The sequence below is a fragment of the Papilio xuthus genome, unplaced genomic scaffold (assembly GCF_000836235.2).
Source record: "Papilio xuthus unplaced genomic scaffold, Pxut_1.1 DF826961.1, whole genome shotgun sequence".
Classification (NCBI taxonomy): domain Eukaryota; kingdom Metazoa; phylum Arthropoda; class Insecta; order Lepidoptera; family Papilionidae; genus Papilio; species Papilio xuthus.
Window position 1 is genome coordinate 3,046,537 of NW_013531688.1, and position 17,346 is coordinate 3,063,882.

At 34.8% G+C, this 17,346-nt stretch overlaps 1 protein-coding gene across 3 annotated transcripts in view; it reads right to left on the reverse strand.

Annotated features, from left to right (window-relative positions):
- Positions 1–17,346, reverse strand: part of pnt (ETS transcription factor pointed) — a 123,033-nt gene that overhangs the window by 23,907 nt on the left and 81,780 nt on the right. For all 3 annotated transcript variants that reach the window (XM_013315421.1, XM_013315420.1, XM_013315422.1), the window contains 3 exons: positions 16,399–16,515; positions 8,793–8,996; positions 8,416–8,541 (listed from right to left, as the gene is read on the reverse strand). In XM_013315421.1, coding sequence (XP_013170875.1) covers positions 8,416–8,541; positions 8,793–8,996; positions 16,399–16,515 — 447 coding nt within the window. The remainder of the gene's footprint in view (positions 1–8,415; positions 8,542–8,792; positions 8,997–16,398; positions 16,516–17,346) is intronic.

A 17,346-nucleotide genomic window follows, 5' to 3' on the forward strand; every position in this document is an offset into this window, starting at 1 on the left:
AGGCGACGGAAGTGCCAGATAAACAATCTTTTTTAGATAAAACACTGAAAAACACTACATAAATCTGAACAGAGCCGATCACTCCGGCCAGAGATGTCAAACTGGTGGGTTGCAAAGGATTTTTTACATAAATAAATGTATGACACCATAACATAAAGTAGACTATGTTAATATTGTGTAATTTTATAAAGTGAGTAATTAAAATTAAATTTTAGGATTGTAAAGGATGGCAAAGTTATTTATCCAACATAACATATGTAAATGTTTTCAGTAAGCGCATGTATTAGTGAACAATGAATATATTAGTGACGACCGTTACTTCACTGGCGGTCTAAGACTTTTTTTCGATCCAAACATTCGAACCTTTGCACTAATTAAAAAAGTCCGAAACATCCGGCCTCTTAGATTATACAGAATCGATTGAATACTGATTTGAAATTCAATTTAATATTCTCTATTAACCCGAGACTAAGGTTAAAATATTTCGTTTCCTGCAATTTAGGGCAACGTATGGCATCGCCTTTGACAATATTTGTTTTTTTTTCTGCACTAATGTTGAATTAATGGAACATTTAAAAGCACATTTGATGGGTCTATGGAATACGAAGCCGCAATTATGTTTTTCATTGTAGAGCTGTATTGACGCAGCGCTCCCGAGAGCTCTGTTTTAAATTGAGCGCGCTCGGGACGTCACTTCCGGTACCAATAATTTATTTCTCTCGGCCTCCGTCATGTGGCGGGATGGCGCGAGATACGACATTTATCCACATTTAAATTTGGAACGATTTCTGAGAACATTATGATTGTGACATATTCTTCTTGCGCTTTGGTGAAGATTTTAGCGAATTTATAGCACTCCGTATTATCATTGACAATATCTGCATTTTCATTCATTAAAATTATCTTTAGATATAACTCATATCAAAAAATGTGAGTAGATAGTGAAAAGAGATAAGATTTGAAACTTTGTAAACGTAATCGAAAACAAATAGAATGAGTAAACAAAGATCGATAAAAGAGGAGCGAGTTGGAATGAATGAGTCGTGTTAACTGGTGACGGGTGACATTGTTGTGACAGCGATATCTCAGGGCCACCGCTGCGAAGGACAATCTGCGCCCACGGCGTCCGCCCCGCCGCGTCCCGCACCCGCCCTCACACTACTGCCTCCGATAACATATTGAGGACATTATATTGAAACAGCTATTTAAATATTGTTATTGTGCTTTTTTATTACTGGCTTGTTAGTGAAAAATGATAAAACAATCGTTGTTAACATGTATGTAGGTACATTCGTCAACCCACACGCTTAAACCAACGCATTTCTAATTTTAATATATCGAATGGTATAGAGACTTTCCTACAACGCAATTAAAGCACTACTTAGGGTGATTGAAACAGGGAACGATTAAGAACCGACCACCTAATAACGGGTAATAAATGCCCCTCAAATATTTGTTTTTGTCAAGGATTCCTACAATGAGCGTAGGGAGTACGGCAAATAAGGCAATTAATTGAATTCGGCACTTCAGAGGTGCCGCCGGCGGTCTTTGTCGGCACCTCGGGCTTCGGACTCCTTTAATAGTAATACGATATCCATTGTGCAGATTCGAGAGGATTATTAAAGGTCGAAGGATTCGCGAAAACTTCTTCGTCGCGGAGTTCCCACCGCACTAGTTCTAGTGATGTACCCCAGACAAGGTGCATCGCACCTGCGCAGCCAAAACAACGAACACTGCTTGGGTTTCAACAAAAAATCTATTTAATGTACTTATAGAGTTGTTTTCAATATTGTTCTCGAATTTCCAGTTTGTGTGAAGATTTAATATGAACAACGGTTTCATAGTATTTTATATTTAACTACTTTACCGATTTAAAAGTAGGATTCAACTGAATTCATATTACAATGTAAAGATTAGTAGTTTAACGGCCGAGCTTTGTTTTCTTGGTCATAATATAATTTAGTCTTTAACCTTTTAGTAAGAAAGTACAAATTAAATTTGTAAAACAATTGTAAAATTACGTGTGTGTTTATGGATATATTTATTTATCTACGGATTACAATACTGGCCGACAAGATAAACGGTTCTACAGAAAAAAATACTGTGTCAGAGATAAAATATTATCTGTGCTTGCAGCATTCTAAGTTCCAGGAATGCACTAAACCATCCGGCCGCAATTAAATATAAAACAAGTGTAGGACGAAATCAAGTTAACAGTTTTCATTAATAACTAAATGTGGTACTTGATAACGCCCTTCGACGCTCAAAGTGTTGATAAGCGTATAATTATATACAATTTAAATAACAATAAATAGTTTTGTAAATTTACTGGGACTACACAAAAGTTTAGTTAAAACATTTTGATTGTAATAAATCGCACCGTGCATCAAATCTAATAACAAAAAAATTCGTCAAATAAGCATTTAAAAGCGGCAGAAATATTAATACGTGATTGTCCTATATAGCTAAAAGGTATATAAACGGTTTAACTAAAGCAAGTTTACATCAAAAATACTTATGTATTCACGAGCTTTAAATCTTATTGATATGTTCCAATCTTACGCATTATGTTCGCATGCATTGTAAGGGACTCGTATCACTAGTATTGTAAATAATTGTTGCTTATTTATCATAGACTGTAAGGTAATTATTGGAAAGACTTGTAATTTGTTAGTGGATTATATACCGAGTCTTTGATATCAGTGTGTGGACACCAAAAGGTATATTACTGGTACATTAATTGCTCTATCAAGCATTATAGTTAAATATACATTCTTTTTATAAAATGATGCTTGGGGTATTGATTACTGATAAAAATAGATGATTAAATGTATACTTAAATTATAATTGCGACACACGACTCTATATTTTGTGCATAACAAACTGGAAAAACAAAACCATGGAGGATTTACTTTGTTCGTTGCAGTCTAACCTACCACAACTTGAAACTTTATATGTGAAGAAATGCTAATAAATAACAAAGAAAATACTAAATAAAATTGTTGTGACGATATCAAAGGATTTTTGATATTGAACCAAAATAAATCAAGAGCGATAAAATCTAATTTGAATATTAAAGTCCTTTGTGCCCGCCTGACCCTTCCCCTTAATTTAAAATCGGATCGACGACAATCGAATCAGATTTAGGATTCGAATCAAGGCCACGTGAAGTAGGTGAATGAAGAAAACTGATTGTATAGGCCCTCGGAGCTCCCGGAGAGTCCTTGTTAAGGGCTCATTGAAGGACAAGGGCCCCTCAGTGACGGGTTTATGTTCGTATTGTAAACGTACTCCGCAGCGCCCTTTGCTCTTTTCGTGCGCCCTCGAATGCTATTCCTTTACTTACCTGCCTTCTTTGGGTTAAGTACGTATTATGTATTTCTCGATGTTTCTCCACAATGATGAAACGGGCTGATTGTTCTTGTGTCATATTTAGATATCATTTATAAAGAACATTTTTTAACTTTGATATAGGATTTAGTTAATGAAAAAAGCAATGACTACTTTTACACAGAAAGATGTGTATTTGAATTAAGATATAACGTTTCTATAGAAAGTATTCTATAATTTTCTATCTTTCTTTACAGCAGGACATTGTTAGCTTCGTTGATTTCCTATCTTGCTCATATCCTTTGTTCCGAATTTCGTAATACGAAATTTGAAAAGGTCGCGCACGTGCGCAGGAGTGTGTATCGGGTTGCGCCGGAAGCTCGCCGCTTGAAGCACAATGGCTACCGGATGTGGCCGCTCGAAACGACACCTATCTTTTTTATCGATAACTTAGAAAGCTCGATATTTTGTCTGCGACCACTTCGCCGCGGTATTGATTTCTTCGTTTGGCGTGTGCCTCGTTAAGTGTTAACAAGCGTTTATTTTTTGCTGTATTTACATAGTCGATAAAAAATTGTCCAATTGCATACATTACGAGGTAAGGATATCTAGTGTTTACCTTGTAATAGGGCGGGGCTTCTGTACTCGTCGATAAATCACCGTAGGGCAGGACGCCGGGCGTCACCGAGTTTATTGCGACGGATTAAAGGCGCAGTATCACTAAATGGAAATAAATTATTATGATTGGTGCCACGTAAGTCACCTACTGCGCCGCTCGTAAACGTTCGCTAATAAGGATGGGCCCTGTCGCTCTCATTTAAATCTGATATGCATAGCTTTAATGACGCGTTGCGGTTAATTACAGGCTCATTAATGTCATCAGGATACTTGTGTCTTTATTGGTGTTCGTACCTTAAGCGGATTTCCATTTTCGATCATTCTTGTTTTTCTTACTGTACCATGGTATGCATGAATAGATTATCTGGACCTTAACTTAGATATATATAGAAATAACTTTATGTTTGATGAAAAACTAATATAATTTTACATAATGGAACCTAGAGCTATATTTTTTCACTTTAATATGGTAAATAACATGTTTTATGTGCTATATTACTTTATTAATACTCATATTTCAATACGAGTTCATATAAGTCTACGCAACTGCAACATTGTATCTACAATCAATTTTTTATACCTTTCTTTCAAAATTAGTAAAGAGGTTACACGTTTTGCATTACATTGCATTTATTAAAAAACTATAATAATATTCGACTATTTTCAGGAAAACGATAGTGATATTGTTTGATATTTTGAAACAAAACTTTTAATTCCATAGTGAAAGATGTCCTCAAGCGATAACAATGTTTTGGCCATGAAAGTCGCACTTTGCCAGAGTCGTAGTGCATTTCGCAAAGTTGTTCCGCGGCCAACGTCCGGCGATTAGTCGAGTGCGCAACAAGGATGCGCACCGAACGGCTTGCGACAGCGCGGATGCCTCCGAATTGCACCAATGCAGTGTGTATACGCCTTATTAATATGAGCTATTGCAAAATATTGAATACGCCGTGTGTGCGTTAACCTTGAAGCGCTCGGCCCAGTTGCATTCGTTGGCAACGCTCGAGTCGCTCCGAGGACGTGAAAATTTACAATACCAATACTCGCCACTGAAAGCCGAACACCTACAGCCTTAATGAAATCTATCATACTTTGAATACATATTCAATAGTTAATGATTGTATCAATATGATGTTTGGACATCAAAGCTTCTTCAAATAATGTAGCATATATTTGTTTTTTAGTGACTAAAATATTACATAGTTGAAGTCAATGTTTAATTATTAATAATTGAATTATTTTTTTATCCAATTAATAGTTCACGCTATAATAGTATTCATTTGTTTGAAAATGATCGAATATATAACAGATTTTATACGTCGGAAAAAGTGGCTTATATAAATAAAAAAAATGGTTTTAAATTACAACAATATATTGCAGTTTATACATGCTCACCTCTCCATACAATCAGAGGGTCCAGCTCAGTGGATTCCCTGGAGCGCGAGCTCGGATGTAAAAACATATTTTAACCCGAATCCAGGTCTCCCATATTTGTTCGCGCACTCACAACTTGCACTTAGTTCCCGCTTTTTTTCAAACACTATTATTTTAAGGTTATGATATAAAAACCTTTTTATTAAATTTAATTATAGAGCACCAGTCTCTTATAAAGACATGAGTAATTTTGAAAGGTTTTTGTTTATTTGATATAGTTAAAAGTGAAGCACAATGTATTTGTGCTTGAAGACTGAGTGCTGAATGGTGCGGTTGCTGTCGGCCGACACTGGGGGCAGTTGGTAGGGGACGTAACGCGCACGCAAACATTATTTATTTACTAATTTTCTTTTACAAGAAGCGTATTCATCAATCATGTTAAACAATAGCTGTTGCCCGCGACTCCGTCCGCCCGGAATGAAAGAAAAACTTAATAAGTAGATTATGTTCTAGATTTATACCAAATTTCAGAGGGATCTGTTCAGTCATTCTGGAGATATCTTCAAACAACCATCCATAGGTAGTAAGATTATTGCTTTTTACAATATAAATATAGTTTGTTAATGTACGTTTTAAATTTCACTCAAATTAAAAATAAATTTCCACCTAAATTAATCACTTCCCATGTACGAATTACGAATACAACTGAATTGAAAAGGGATGTTATTGCTGCATATAAGTCTCTTTTAAACAAATATAATTTGATTATACTATTAAACTTCAAAAGAATTTACTTTCAGTATCTTTCAATTGCAATTTGTGACTACAGATGTTTTGCAACAAGCAATGAAAACAGCGAAGATGACACGGTCGTAATTATGGCAGGGGCACGAGACTCTGCCAGACCTCTGATGGGCTCAAAGAGAGCGGAAAAATGGCGTCAAGGTCGCGATTGCGACACGCGCCCAGCCGACTGGAAAACTAGTGTGCGCCGTTTGTGCTGTTGGCTAGTCTACTTAGACGTTGAATAAGTGCTATTTTAGTACCTATTGTGATTTTAAATGTTCATTGTATTGTTTAAACGTTAGTCTACGATATATACAAAATATTTTTTTTGTAAATATTTTTAGCAATGCAGGGTAACGAAACATACAGACCACTAAATATTTCCATTTAAATAGCATTTGAATTTCTGCTAGGTGTACAAAAACGGTAATAAAATAAGCAGTTAATTATAAATCTTTCAACGATTAAATATATTGGATGCAAGATATGGTTTAGTTCGAGTCTTACGAGTCGAGTTGTAAATGATGTCCACGGGACCACCCGTGTTAACGAGCGTGGAAGAAGGATCTTGTCTCTTCCAGCTATTTATTATTTCGGTAGCATTCGGCCGCAGTCAAAACATCGCTCCTATGATTTACAACGCAATAAACACGCTTTACATCTAATGGAAATGAGCTTTTATACGTGATATTGTGCAGCCGCCCTACCGATTGTAAAATTTGATTCATTTTTCTCACTTCTAGATGCACGGCGCTGTAACAAATCACAACTGTCGACGTCTGTGACGATTTTCTTTATTGTTTTCAATTTAAATATTTATTTTTAATTTTAATAACGTTTAAAGTTTCGCTGACACTATACTAAAACCTTTTCAAAGAAGGTATTAAAGATACTGTTAGAAAAAAAGGAACGTTGAAGCATTTTAAGGCAGTTAAAAGAACAACTTGTAACATTCAACGGTAGTATTCAATGTGTCTGAATCTTATCTTAACTGCTCAATAAATAAGGAAAGTATTGCGGAGTTTCTCTTGCGTAGCAATGCTAATGAATACTCTACTTCGAATAATGAAATTTTAAATTCCGTTGTAACGATTCAACTAGCATAAAAGACACTGCTACAAAATTAACTACACAAAGCTTTTAAAAATATATCGATGTTAGTTCTCGATGCTATCGATAATGAAATCGAGCGACTAAATTTAATGCAGAAGTTCTGTCAAGAGATTAATCGATATACACGGTGGCCCGTGTCTAATACTTAAGCTTCTTTTCCACTAAACGTATACTCGAGCTACTCGGCCCTGCTATAACTACTTAAAGATATAGCAATCTTGTACAGCCACAGTCGTAGGGCTAGTAGTGTAGTGGATGATATTTTAGTTAGGATACTCTTGGGTGTTTATGTGGTTGACTTGTACGTGTGGTGTGGGATGAAGTAGGCGACAACATTCGAGTTTATTTTTATAGCATCGATTACATTAACCGTGGCTCGTAACTGGAACGTAATTGTTGAGTTATCGCGACTAGTAGTTTAATGAGAGTGGAGTATATTGCACCGGAGATAAGACGCCGACTCCTTTATCTTTACGACTTGATAACGACAGCGTAGATTATGCAATGGATTATGTTTAGATCAGTAGCTCGTAAATATTCTTTTCTTTATGCTCTCGAAAGTAGAAAGTTAATTCTAAGCTCTAACTAATAAAGAACTAAAAAGAGCTAATTAATTCATATATTTTCAAGTACAAGAGGTACGTAGGTAGGTACTGTTAGGAAGAAAATCCGATACCGTGCCAGGGTACTGGCGCAACATTAGCCTTACTAAAATGTCGACGTTTATGTCCCTTCACTAATCATTCTGACACTTGACTTTGTAAAGAAAGCACGTCATTCGCGCCAAATTATTCTAACTAATAATGTTTAACAGTGCGTAAGGTTAAGTACTAAAAGACTTTTGAGAATTCTAAAGTTCGTCTAAAACATTGTACTTGTTCTATGTAGGTAATCACATCTAATTTGGTTCGTCTCTAATAAGAGAATTAGGGCCAATAAAGGAGTTTCCGGTTTTGTGAAAATTCAAATTACGTAGGTTCTTAATAAATGAATATTATGAAATTTAAATACATAAGAAGTGTTGGTTAATTGAATGTTGTTTTACCTAAAACATTACAATTTTCTAAACAGACACTTACCTTTACATTACTTACCTTTTACAATCGTGCTTTGTTCTTCACTTTTTGTAGTATACAATATCAACATATGCACAAAAACACATAGAGACATATAGGTACATAACATGGTACTCACCAGTATTATTGTTGTTGTAGTGATGCGCGGGCGGGGGGATGTACTCGGCGAGCTCGGGCAAGCAAACGTTGCTCTCATACATGTTTGGCGGCACGTTCGCGATCAGAGAACGCTCCTTCTCCACATCTAAAGGAAATGTGAGAAAATGAGCTGTGATTGAGAATTATATTACTCAATGTTTAGCCGTTCCTTTCTTTCCTTTATTGCTTCTATAGATCCTAATTACAATGCTTGTAGAATGATCGGTAGTTTTAACAAGTCTTTAGGCTACCGTTTACATTTGCGTATAGGCGTCACAGCGTAATTTCTTTTCACACAATAAAGTGGAATGTTTTTTATGAAGTCAAAGGAATTACTAGAATAGATCCTTAACATACCTTTTTGTAATATTTCGAGGTGTTCCCACAGTATATCTCCCATGAAGGCGGGTGCGCGAGCTACGAACTCGTCCCGTCCCATGGCGCATATGTCCTTCCCCTGTGCGCGCGCGAACTGCTGCAGCGCAACGCCCTCTAGCGAGAACTCGCGCGCTGCCCAGCGCAGCCACGCCGCCACCGCCGCCTCGCTCCATTGACGAGGATCTGTAACACAATAGCACAGGTTAAACATAAAAAAAAGGAAATGGTATACTAACGCCACATCAATACAGCAAAATTAGATTCTTTGTCATTAGCCTAAATATTAAGATGTAATTACACAAACGGCTAAAATATGGTATAAAGTGTAAATGTACAGTCGAACCTAGATAAGCATAAGTCCAAGATACTTTTCACGGTTCTTAGGGTTTCTCGATTATTCAGGTATGACTGTATTTAGACAAGCTTTTACAGATATATTTAATGTTGATTCCAAAGTATAAACTTTTTTAATTTAGTATATTGTTCAGTAATTCTAAAATGTAAGTATCTATGTTTCTACATCAATCTAGGGCGTGGTTCCCCTAACCGCGACTCATTTCCCAAACAATCAATTGCCACACAAACACATCGATCGTGGTTTATAAACCTCGAGCCCTATTTCAAACGCGATTGGAATCCTTAGAAGCAATAAAACGTTGTGATGCAACACAAACAATTAGCCCGATGTTTCCTAACGCCGGAACTTGCCACACGCCGAACGGAAGCTCCCCGACCTTGCCTCCCTACGAACTCGATAAAAAGTGATTTCTAATCGTAAGTACATCACTACTCATTAGAATTGTGTCGGACGTGTTGATTGTTTTTCTTCGATATCCCGTTTACGAAGCTTCGTTGAAAACTCTTTTAAGTTATGTCCGGTCGATCGCCTCTCTTAATAGCTTACACGTTGAAATGTTTCCTTTAATGATATTTGAATGTTTTATGATGGTTTGAAATTGCACATTTGCCTTATTTGTGGTTGAAAAATTATGTTTAACATAACTATGCTATAAGCATGTGTACATTGTAGTTCTTGTCAAAGAGTAAACTTCAAAGCATGTTTTAAAATTATTAATAATACTTAGGTGTCTACTGAAGTGTAATTTAATAAAAAACATATATAAATATTAGTCTCCGTTGTGAATTAAACGATAGGGTTAAAGATCATTTCGAGTTATCTTTGCCACGCGTCGGTTAATAGTTTGTTTTTGTAATTATCGTCGATGTGTAAAGAGTAAAGTTAATAAATTGACTATAAGTTTATAAATCCGTAGACTCGAAATGTTTTGCATGAATTGTTTTTTTAATTATCAATACGATGTAAGAACTTAAGAGCGAGTTGTTTATGTAAAAAAGCGGTACCTATATGGGTCCTGAATAAAAAGATGAGAAGGTATAATTTTTATGAGTTGCGTTATTTGAAGTAAGAAATGTATCGGATATGCTGTTTATTTATCTTCCGTGTCCGCAAAGGAAGTTCTATCGGCTGTCTCTTTTACACTTTCCGACTCGATCAATTTATCGGAAACATATTGCAGGATGTTCATAAAGAATAAACATTTTTTAATTGTCAGAACTATTTAATACAAATGGTGAAGAGGAAACGATAGATTTTTTTTATTTGATTTATGAACACCATTGTTATGGTGGCCAGGAATATAAGAAATGTGTTTAACATATTGTAATTAAAAGAACTTTCAATCAGCACTTTCGAGGAACCGACTATAGGTACAGTTGTAGGTAGCGGCTACAAATTGCTCGAGATCGGAACTTAAGTTTTTCCTCGAGCTAAAAAGCGTCCGAGAGAGGAGCTAATAATAAATAATTAGTTTAATTACAGCTTTCAGTCGGCGGCCGCGGGACACGGCGGGTAACGTCCGCGGCAACATCGGCGCGTGGCGCGAGGCACTGTGCTCATTGTCACAAACGACACGACATTTTTATTAACACAGAAATGTATACTAGCGATTGTGATTAAATTAACTGTTGATTTGAATATAACTTTTATTTTTAATAACTTACTTATGATTTTAATTGGCGCGGCTTTTATGAATTGTATTAGAGGACTTTAGTTCGCATTCACTACGATTTTACCCCTATACTTTAGGAATTGATATAAATTAAATATTAAACTCGCAATATTTAAGTATTCAACCTCTGCTATTAACTTGACATGTGCTATTATTTTAATCGCGTGTTATACGTAACGGTTTCACTTGTTAAGGCTGGGTTTGTGACCTCGATCTAATTGTGTATCGAGCTAATTTTGTATTTTACATACATACATGTTTAATGTAATTGCAAAATACACATATATCTTTACTATTTACAAAAATTCACATTTTAGTTTTAACGTGAAATTCTGTTTGTCTTGGTCGAGTCAGTATTTTAGTATGAATTAAATTTAATAAACATACGGACTGATAAGAGACTTTTCCGTGTTTCAGTATCGACCTTGTAAAGTCATAGGATAATTTCAGTCCAGAAAAAAGAATTATATTTACTAATAAGCTTAAATGCTCATCTCTCGATTTACCATAAAAAAAAGAAAATCAATGAAATAAATCACTTATATCTATTTTAAGATAATATCGTGTCGCATATGATTATGGAAACGTATGGCGTAACAGTAGCAGGTAAGCGGAGGCATAAAATTTTTAGCTCCCGCTTCTTTATCTTGATCTGATTGATTTTTAATCTTTTTAAAAGCAGTAAAGTATTCCACTGGCTTTCACGGTATGTCATAAACAAGTCGAATGTAATATAATATGTTTATAGAATATCACTTTATAGTACCAGGAACACATAATGTTATGCTTAAAGAGATTAAAATTTTAGTTAATGATAATAATGATTAATTTTTTTTAATCATGCAGTTCTTAAAATATTTATTTAGAAGACTTTTGTTTAGTAACAGGGTAAATACATGAAAATCCTATAAACTACTATCAGTAATTTAAGTGGACTTTTATTGTTATGTCTTGAACCACCAATAAAATTTATCTAGTCCGATAAAGACATAGAAAACAGGCTCATTTATTTCTAATTAAAAAAAAACTCTCTTTTTAAATTTATTCGTAGTGTATTTGAAACAGTATAAAGTTGTTACAATCAAGGAAGACTCGAATACGAAGTGATTAAATTGGACCGTTTTAATTTTACGTTTTGAAGTACACGATGCATTAATGAGGTAAAAGGTATCGATGTACGAATGTCCGACGAAAAGGGTTACATCTTTTAAAAGATCTCGTAAGAGATATAACTCTTTTAGGTCGATGGCAGTGTGGCTGTATCGTATGTTAATAGACCAATTCCATTAACAACCGATCTCAAGATAACAGGTCTTGTTTCTTAAGAATTATCTAGTCGTCATTGTGAATGTGACTCGTTTTATGTTCGATCCGAGATCTTGACAAACAGATATACAAGAAACGGCAACTTCAATACTCTATTTACATAGTTTATTTTTACTTGAATATATTGTAATCATTGGAAACACATGTTGGATTTATGTGATTCAAGGTTTGTGTTGTTTAAAAGTTTTTTATTCTTTGTTATCAGCTCTATTTGTACTGCTTATGAAGTTTTATAGTTGAAGAAAATTTCAGTGTAATTTCACAACATTGTTTGGAATTTATTTTTGCTTAATTTTCTTTTAAACGGTTGAATCTTACAAGGATACGTTAGGTAGATAATTCTCATAATTTTATAGCTCAATTCTTCAAAGTTCTTATTCAACAGTTACATGGAAAATGATAAAGAATTTTCATTCCGTAAAGCAAATACCTCTAGTATAGTGAAATACAAGCGATGAATTATTGATTTGATCGTTTGATGTGGACTATACTTTAGCATAATGTCACTGATTGTCATTTATTTATGCTATCTGCGATGTGTACGTGCATTTCTAATACTGATTCCATCTCAATGCCTCAATTCAAGAACTGATAATAGCTATTAATAAGAAACCAGTGATTTAAAACTAAGAAAGCGTAGAAGACTAAGAAAACTAAGAATTTATCAAAGATATGTGTGCAGTGAACCATCCCGCACTGGCGGCGTGGTTGACTATGGCCTAGTCTTCCCTAACTTAGGGTAGCCTCCGTGCCCCTCAGTGGGGATGTACAGTTAACTGATGATGATGTTAAAAGAATTATTGCGATCCTTAACATTCGTAATAACGTTGATATCGAATTAAAAGATAATCTGCAATATCATTCGACGTGACATAATGATCTCATATGAGAATATTGCAAAATTACTTGAGTAATTCTTCAATTAGATTAGATTATGTCATGAGTCGTGTGCACAAGGATATGCTCTGGCTACGATGACTGCAGTAAGATATACGCGCATTAAATCCACTGATGTCCCGTTACTGAAGATTAAGTATTGGTATTATACAAGTGACACATACAAGTCCCCTTACTTACTGACTCTAATAAGCTGGTACTCCACCGTCAACTAAACTAAGTTTAGCTTAGCTCACTTAGTTACTGCAAACTATTACAACTAAATTTCGTTACTTTAAAATCCTACAAAATTACAACAAGTCAGATGCAAACATAATAAGAACACAAGTATAGCCTACAATTTCCCTTTAGGTAGATATATGTTGCAATGATAATACGATAAACATAAAGACGGCTGCAGCTAGTGACGCGTCAACTTTCCACGATGCCAATTAAACTCGGAATATAAACGAGAATATCGATAAGAACATTTACAACACTAGTTAACAACGAACCCTTTATGTGTTACAATTGTGTCGATAAAAAAGCGAGACTTGTTCTTTATTGAGCTATTCAGAATTATCTGGTACGTGAAAATGTTTGCAATAAGTTGATACTTATCTTTATTTGCCAATTTCTTTTTTTTTAATTATATAAGTAAAGCTTAAAAAATAAGTTTTTCATCCTTTTTTTTTAATTAAATAGATATATTTGCCACTCTTCGGTATAATTTAGTTAAAAATATAGACATTTTAGATTGAAAACGACATCCTGTGTGCATAGATCTTCAATCTTTGTGCACTTACAACCACCTAATGCATTTAGAAGTTATATCTAAAAATGACTTCATATATATTTTTATGTTGAATCATTGTGGTAACTATTATCGAGCCAATCAAAATGTTAAAGGATATGACTGTATTTACTTTAAATAAAAATAACTCCAAGGTAATCAAATTCAAATTTTAGGCACTCAATTGTGTATCTATTTAATTTTACGATTGTTTTTAATAAGTTGAAGTAACACTATAAAGTATATATACATAAGTTAGTTCGAGAATAATAGGTTAATTTTATCTGACTGAAGTTGGGTGTGATATTTACTATCTTACTTCTTACTAATATTATAAATGTGGATGTTTAGATGGATGGATGGATGTTTGTTTGAAGGTATCTCCGCAACGGCTACATGGATCTTGCTGAAAATTGACATAGATGTAGAACATAGTCTGGAACAACACATAGGTTTGTTTTTAAAGCTTATAAATAATATGAGCAAATACTTTAAGCCTAGTGAACATCTTGAATTGCCTAATGATCATAATTTGGATGAATCCGTTAAAATAACAAATGTAATAGCACTAAAATAGTATTGCATGGGTAAATGATTTACTAGCGCCATATCCTGCGCGCTTGTTAGATGCGCGTGCGCACCGGAAGCGCGAATAGACTCGCCGCAGACGCACGCACTTCCGTCGATCACGGGCATCGAACCCGCCACCTGTCCGCGCCCTAATACTACATAATCACATACATATAAACCTGAATTGTTCCTTAGCTTTGTTAAAGCCCTGATTATCGCATGCGTTTATACCGCGATGGTTGCTGCGCTTATTGCTCTTTTATTGTAAAACCGCAGTATTGTCATGATACACCAATACTCTGTCCCGACGTGCTATAAAACTAAGGCTATGCGTTGATCAGCCCCTTTAGTCAGTTCAAACCAATTTGGCGCGTGACTCTACATGTGTTTCAATAATGCTCGTCGTACCGAGCCCGAATATATCAATATGACTTTAACCACATATCCGTAAACATGAAAGCTGTTATAAAATCTGTATTATGTACCTTTCTTTAGTAACATATCGCAAACATTTAACGAAAGAAAATAATTTAAAAAGTAAAATAAACATTAACAACATAATAAAAGTTAGCATCATCGTATGTTAGTTGCATAAAATAATTGATGTCGATGTAACGCCGGTTGCCACCAACAAAGACGAAGTGCCGGTCTGTTCGTCTGTTCGTCGCATTACCATATGCAAATTACGGCTACACGGCCGTATCTTGTGCGTCTTTGGTAGTTTTTGCCTAGTTTACACAGTTCTTTAGTCACTTGTTTTTCTTGATTTATTTAAAAAAAGTTATGTCTTTATACGCCTTGCAGTAGCTAAGTTTTTGCTATTACTTTACATTGAATGCAGTAAGACATGATTGATGTATTTCATCGCTTTTAATAATAATTATTTTAAGTATTTTTTTTGTGAACTTGTATCAATCATGGACTTCGTCCGCGGGAATTGAAAAACTTAATAATAGCCAATGTGTTCTTACAGGCTATGCTATACATCTATGCCAAATTTCAGCGAGACCTATGCAGTCGTTCGGAAGTTACCTTCAAACAAGTATTCATTCATCCATATAAACATGCGCATTTATAATATTAGAAAGAAGTAAGAAGTAAAATGCTTTGTTACACTTATTTATAAAATACGACGCAAGAAATAGATCTGTTTAAAGACGAACATAAAAATGTAATATGAATTTTGTACTCATTTCTCATTTCAGAACCTGCGCGTTGTAAGATTTTTAATTATACTTCTGTGCATTTAGTGCGGTTTCTTCCTCGTCGTAAAACTCTACGAGCGAACGAACGAAATGTAATGGAATGAAGTTTACTCGGGTACAAAACTATTCCACAATGTACCCGTAAACATTCTCTTAATACCGAGAAGATTAAGATGATGGAAATTTAAAATGGAGCCATAATTTTACGTCATAATGCAGCCGCTATTACTCCATGGCTAAAGGTAATCGATTGTAGTGGTAACTTTTAATGGTAATTAAAGTAACCGTGTTTTATTACGCCTTTCTAGAGCGATGTTAGAACGCGGGATGTTTAATATAATTGTTTAATGTAAGATGAAAATGATTATTATATAGGCGTAAACATTTTATGACGTTTATTTAAATAAACTATAAAATAAGGAAATATAAATTTCAATAAACTCTTGAGAGATTGCTGATGCTACTAGCTAAGATTTAATACGAGAGAAAACAAGATTATGCAATTATATTTAATTGTACGAACAAGAAAATTGTAAAATTATTTGATTTTACAAATAGACGATTTCAAATTATATTAATGGGTAGCTTTTTTATTTAGCATTCATTGGAGGAAACGAACACTAAAACAGTAAAATGATTAAGGCTAACTAACTCACAGACAAACTCATAAAATTCTGACAACCGTCGTTACGTAGTACAACTAGACACTGACCAGTTACATTTTGTTTTATGTATTAGAATATATTTGACTACTTATTTTTACATATGCTCTGTATGGTACTGACCTTTGGGTACGCCGAGGCGCAGCTGCTCCTTCTCCCAGGAGGCGAAGGTGGCCTTCAGCGCCTCGGCCATCTTCTTGTTGGTGCCGGGCGTGAGCGGCGGCACCTGCGATGGGATGTCTGCAACAAAAACAAATTTTGTTATTTTACAGTGTAGTCAACAATGAGAATTTGCATATGACTAAAATTGTAAAGCTTTCCGACGGAATTACTCTTACGTATTCGTTTAGCTCCTTAATATTTATCAGATTATAGGAGCCTGAATATTTAAATCATATCAGATTATTTTTAGCGAAATTAAGAAAAGTGCAATTGTTAGTAAAACTTTATTTTTTTTCATATATAAGATTTCATAGATAAATCCAATTGGATAAGTAAAAGTCTATGATAAATTACATTTTTAACTTAATGACGTAGCTATGTATATATCTTTGTTATCAGGAGTGACATTACAATTCGGAAGTCGGTCCGCTATCTAATCGAGAGCCATCCGAATCTAACCAGATCTTTATCTATCGGATTAATATCTTTATCAACTTTATTTATATTTATCGAGCACCGAAGAACAAATTAATAGCTGATTTCTTTTCGAGGCCTGATGCCTTTGAATAATATAAATCAGAGATAAACAAGTGAGATTGTGTACGTATACGTTTGTGTGTATACGTGTGTGTAGGATCCATTCATAAGTGCGTCAGGTTTGTGTTGCATGTGTGCGTGGGCGTTGCATCAGTGTGCGTGGCTTGCACACCTGCCGACCAGTTCTGAGATGCGGAGATTTGAGCTCGTCTCCCACGGTCGCTGCCCCTTACGATCAGCTCTAGTTGAACCTTGCTTTATATCATTTAAATATAACAATTGTTTTTAGATTATTCGTATCTTAAGAAGGCATGAGAAAATGATTTTTTTATGCCTGAACGAAGAAATACTTCTACCAGTGTTTTTGCAATT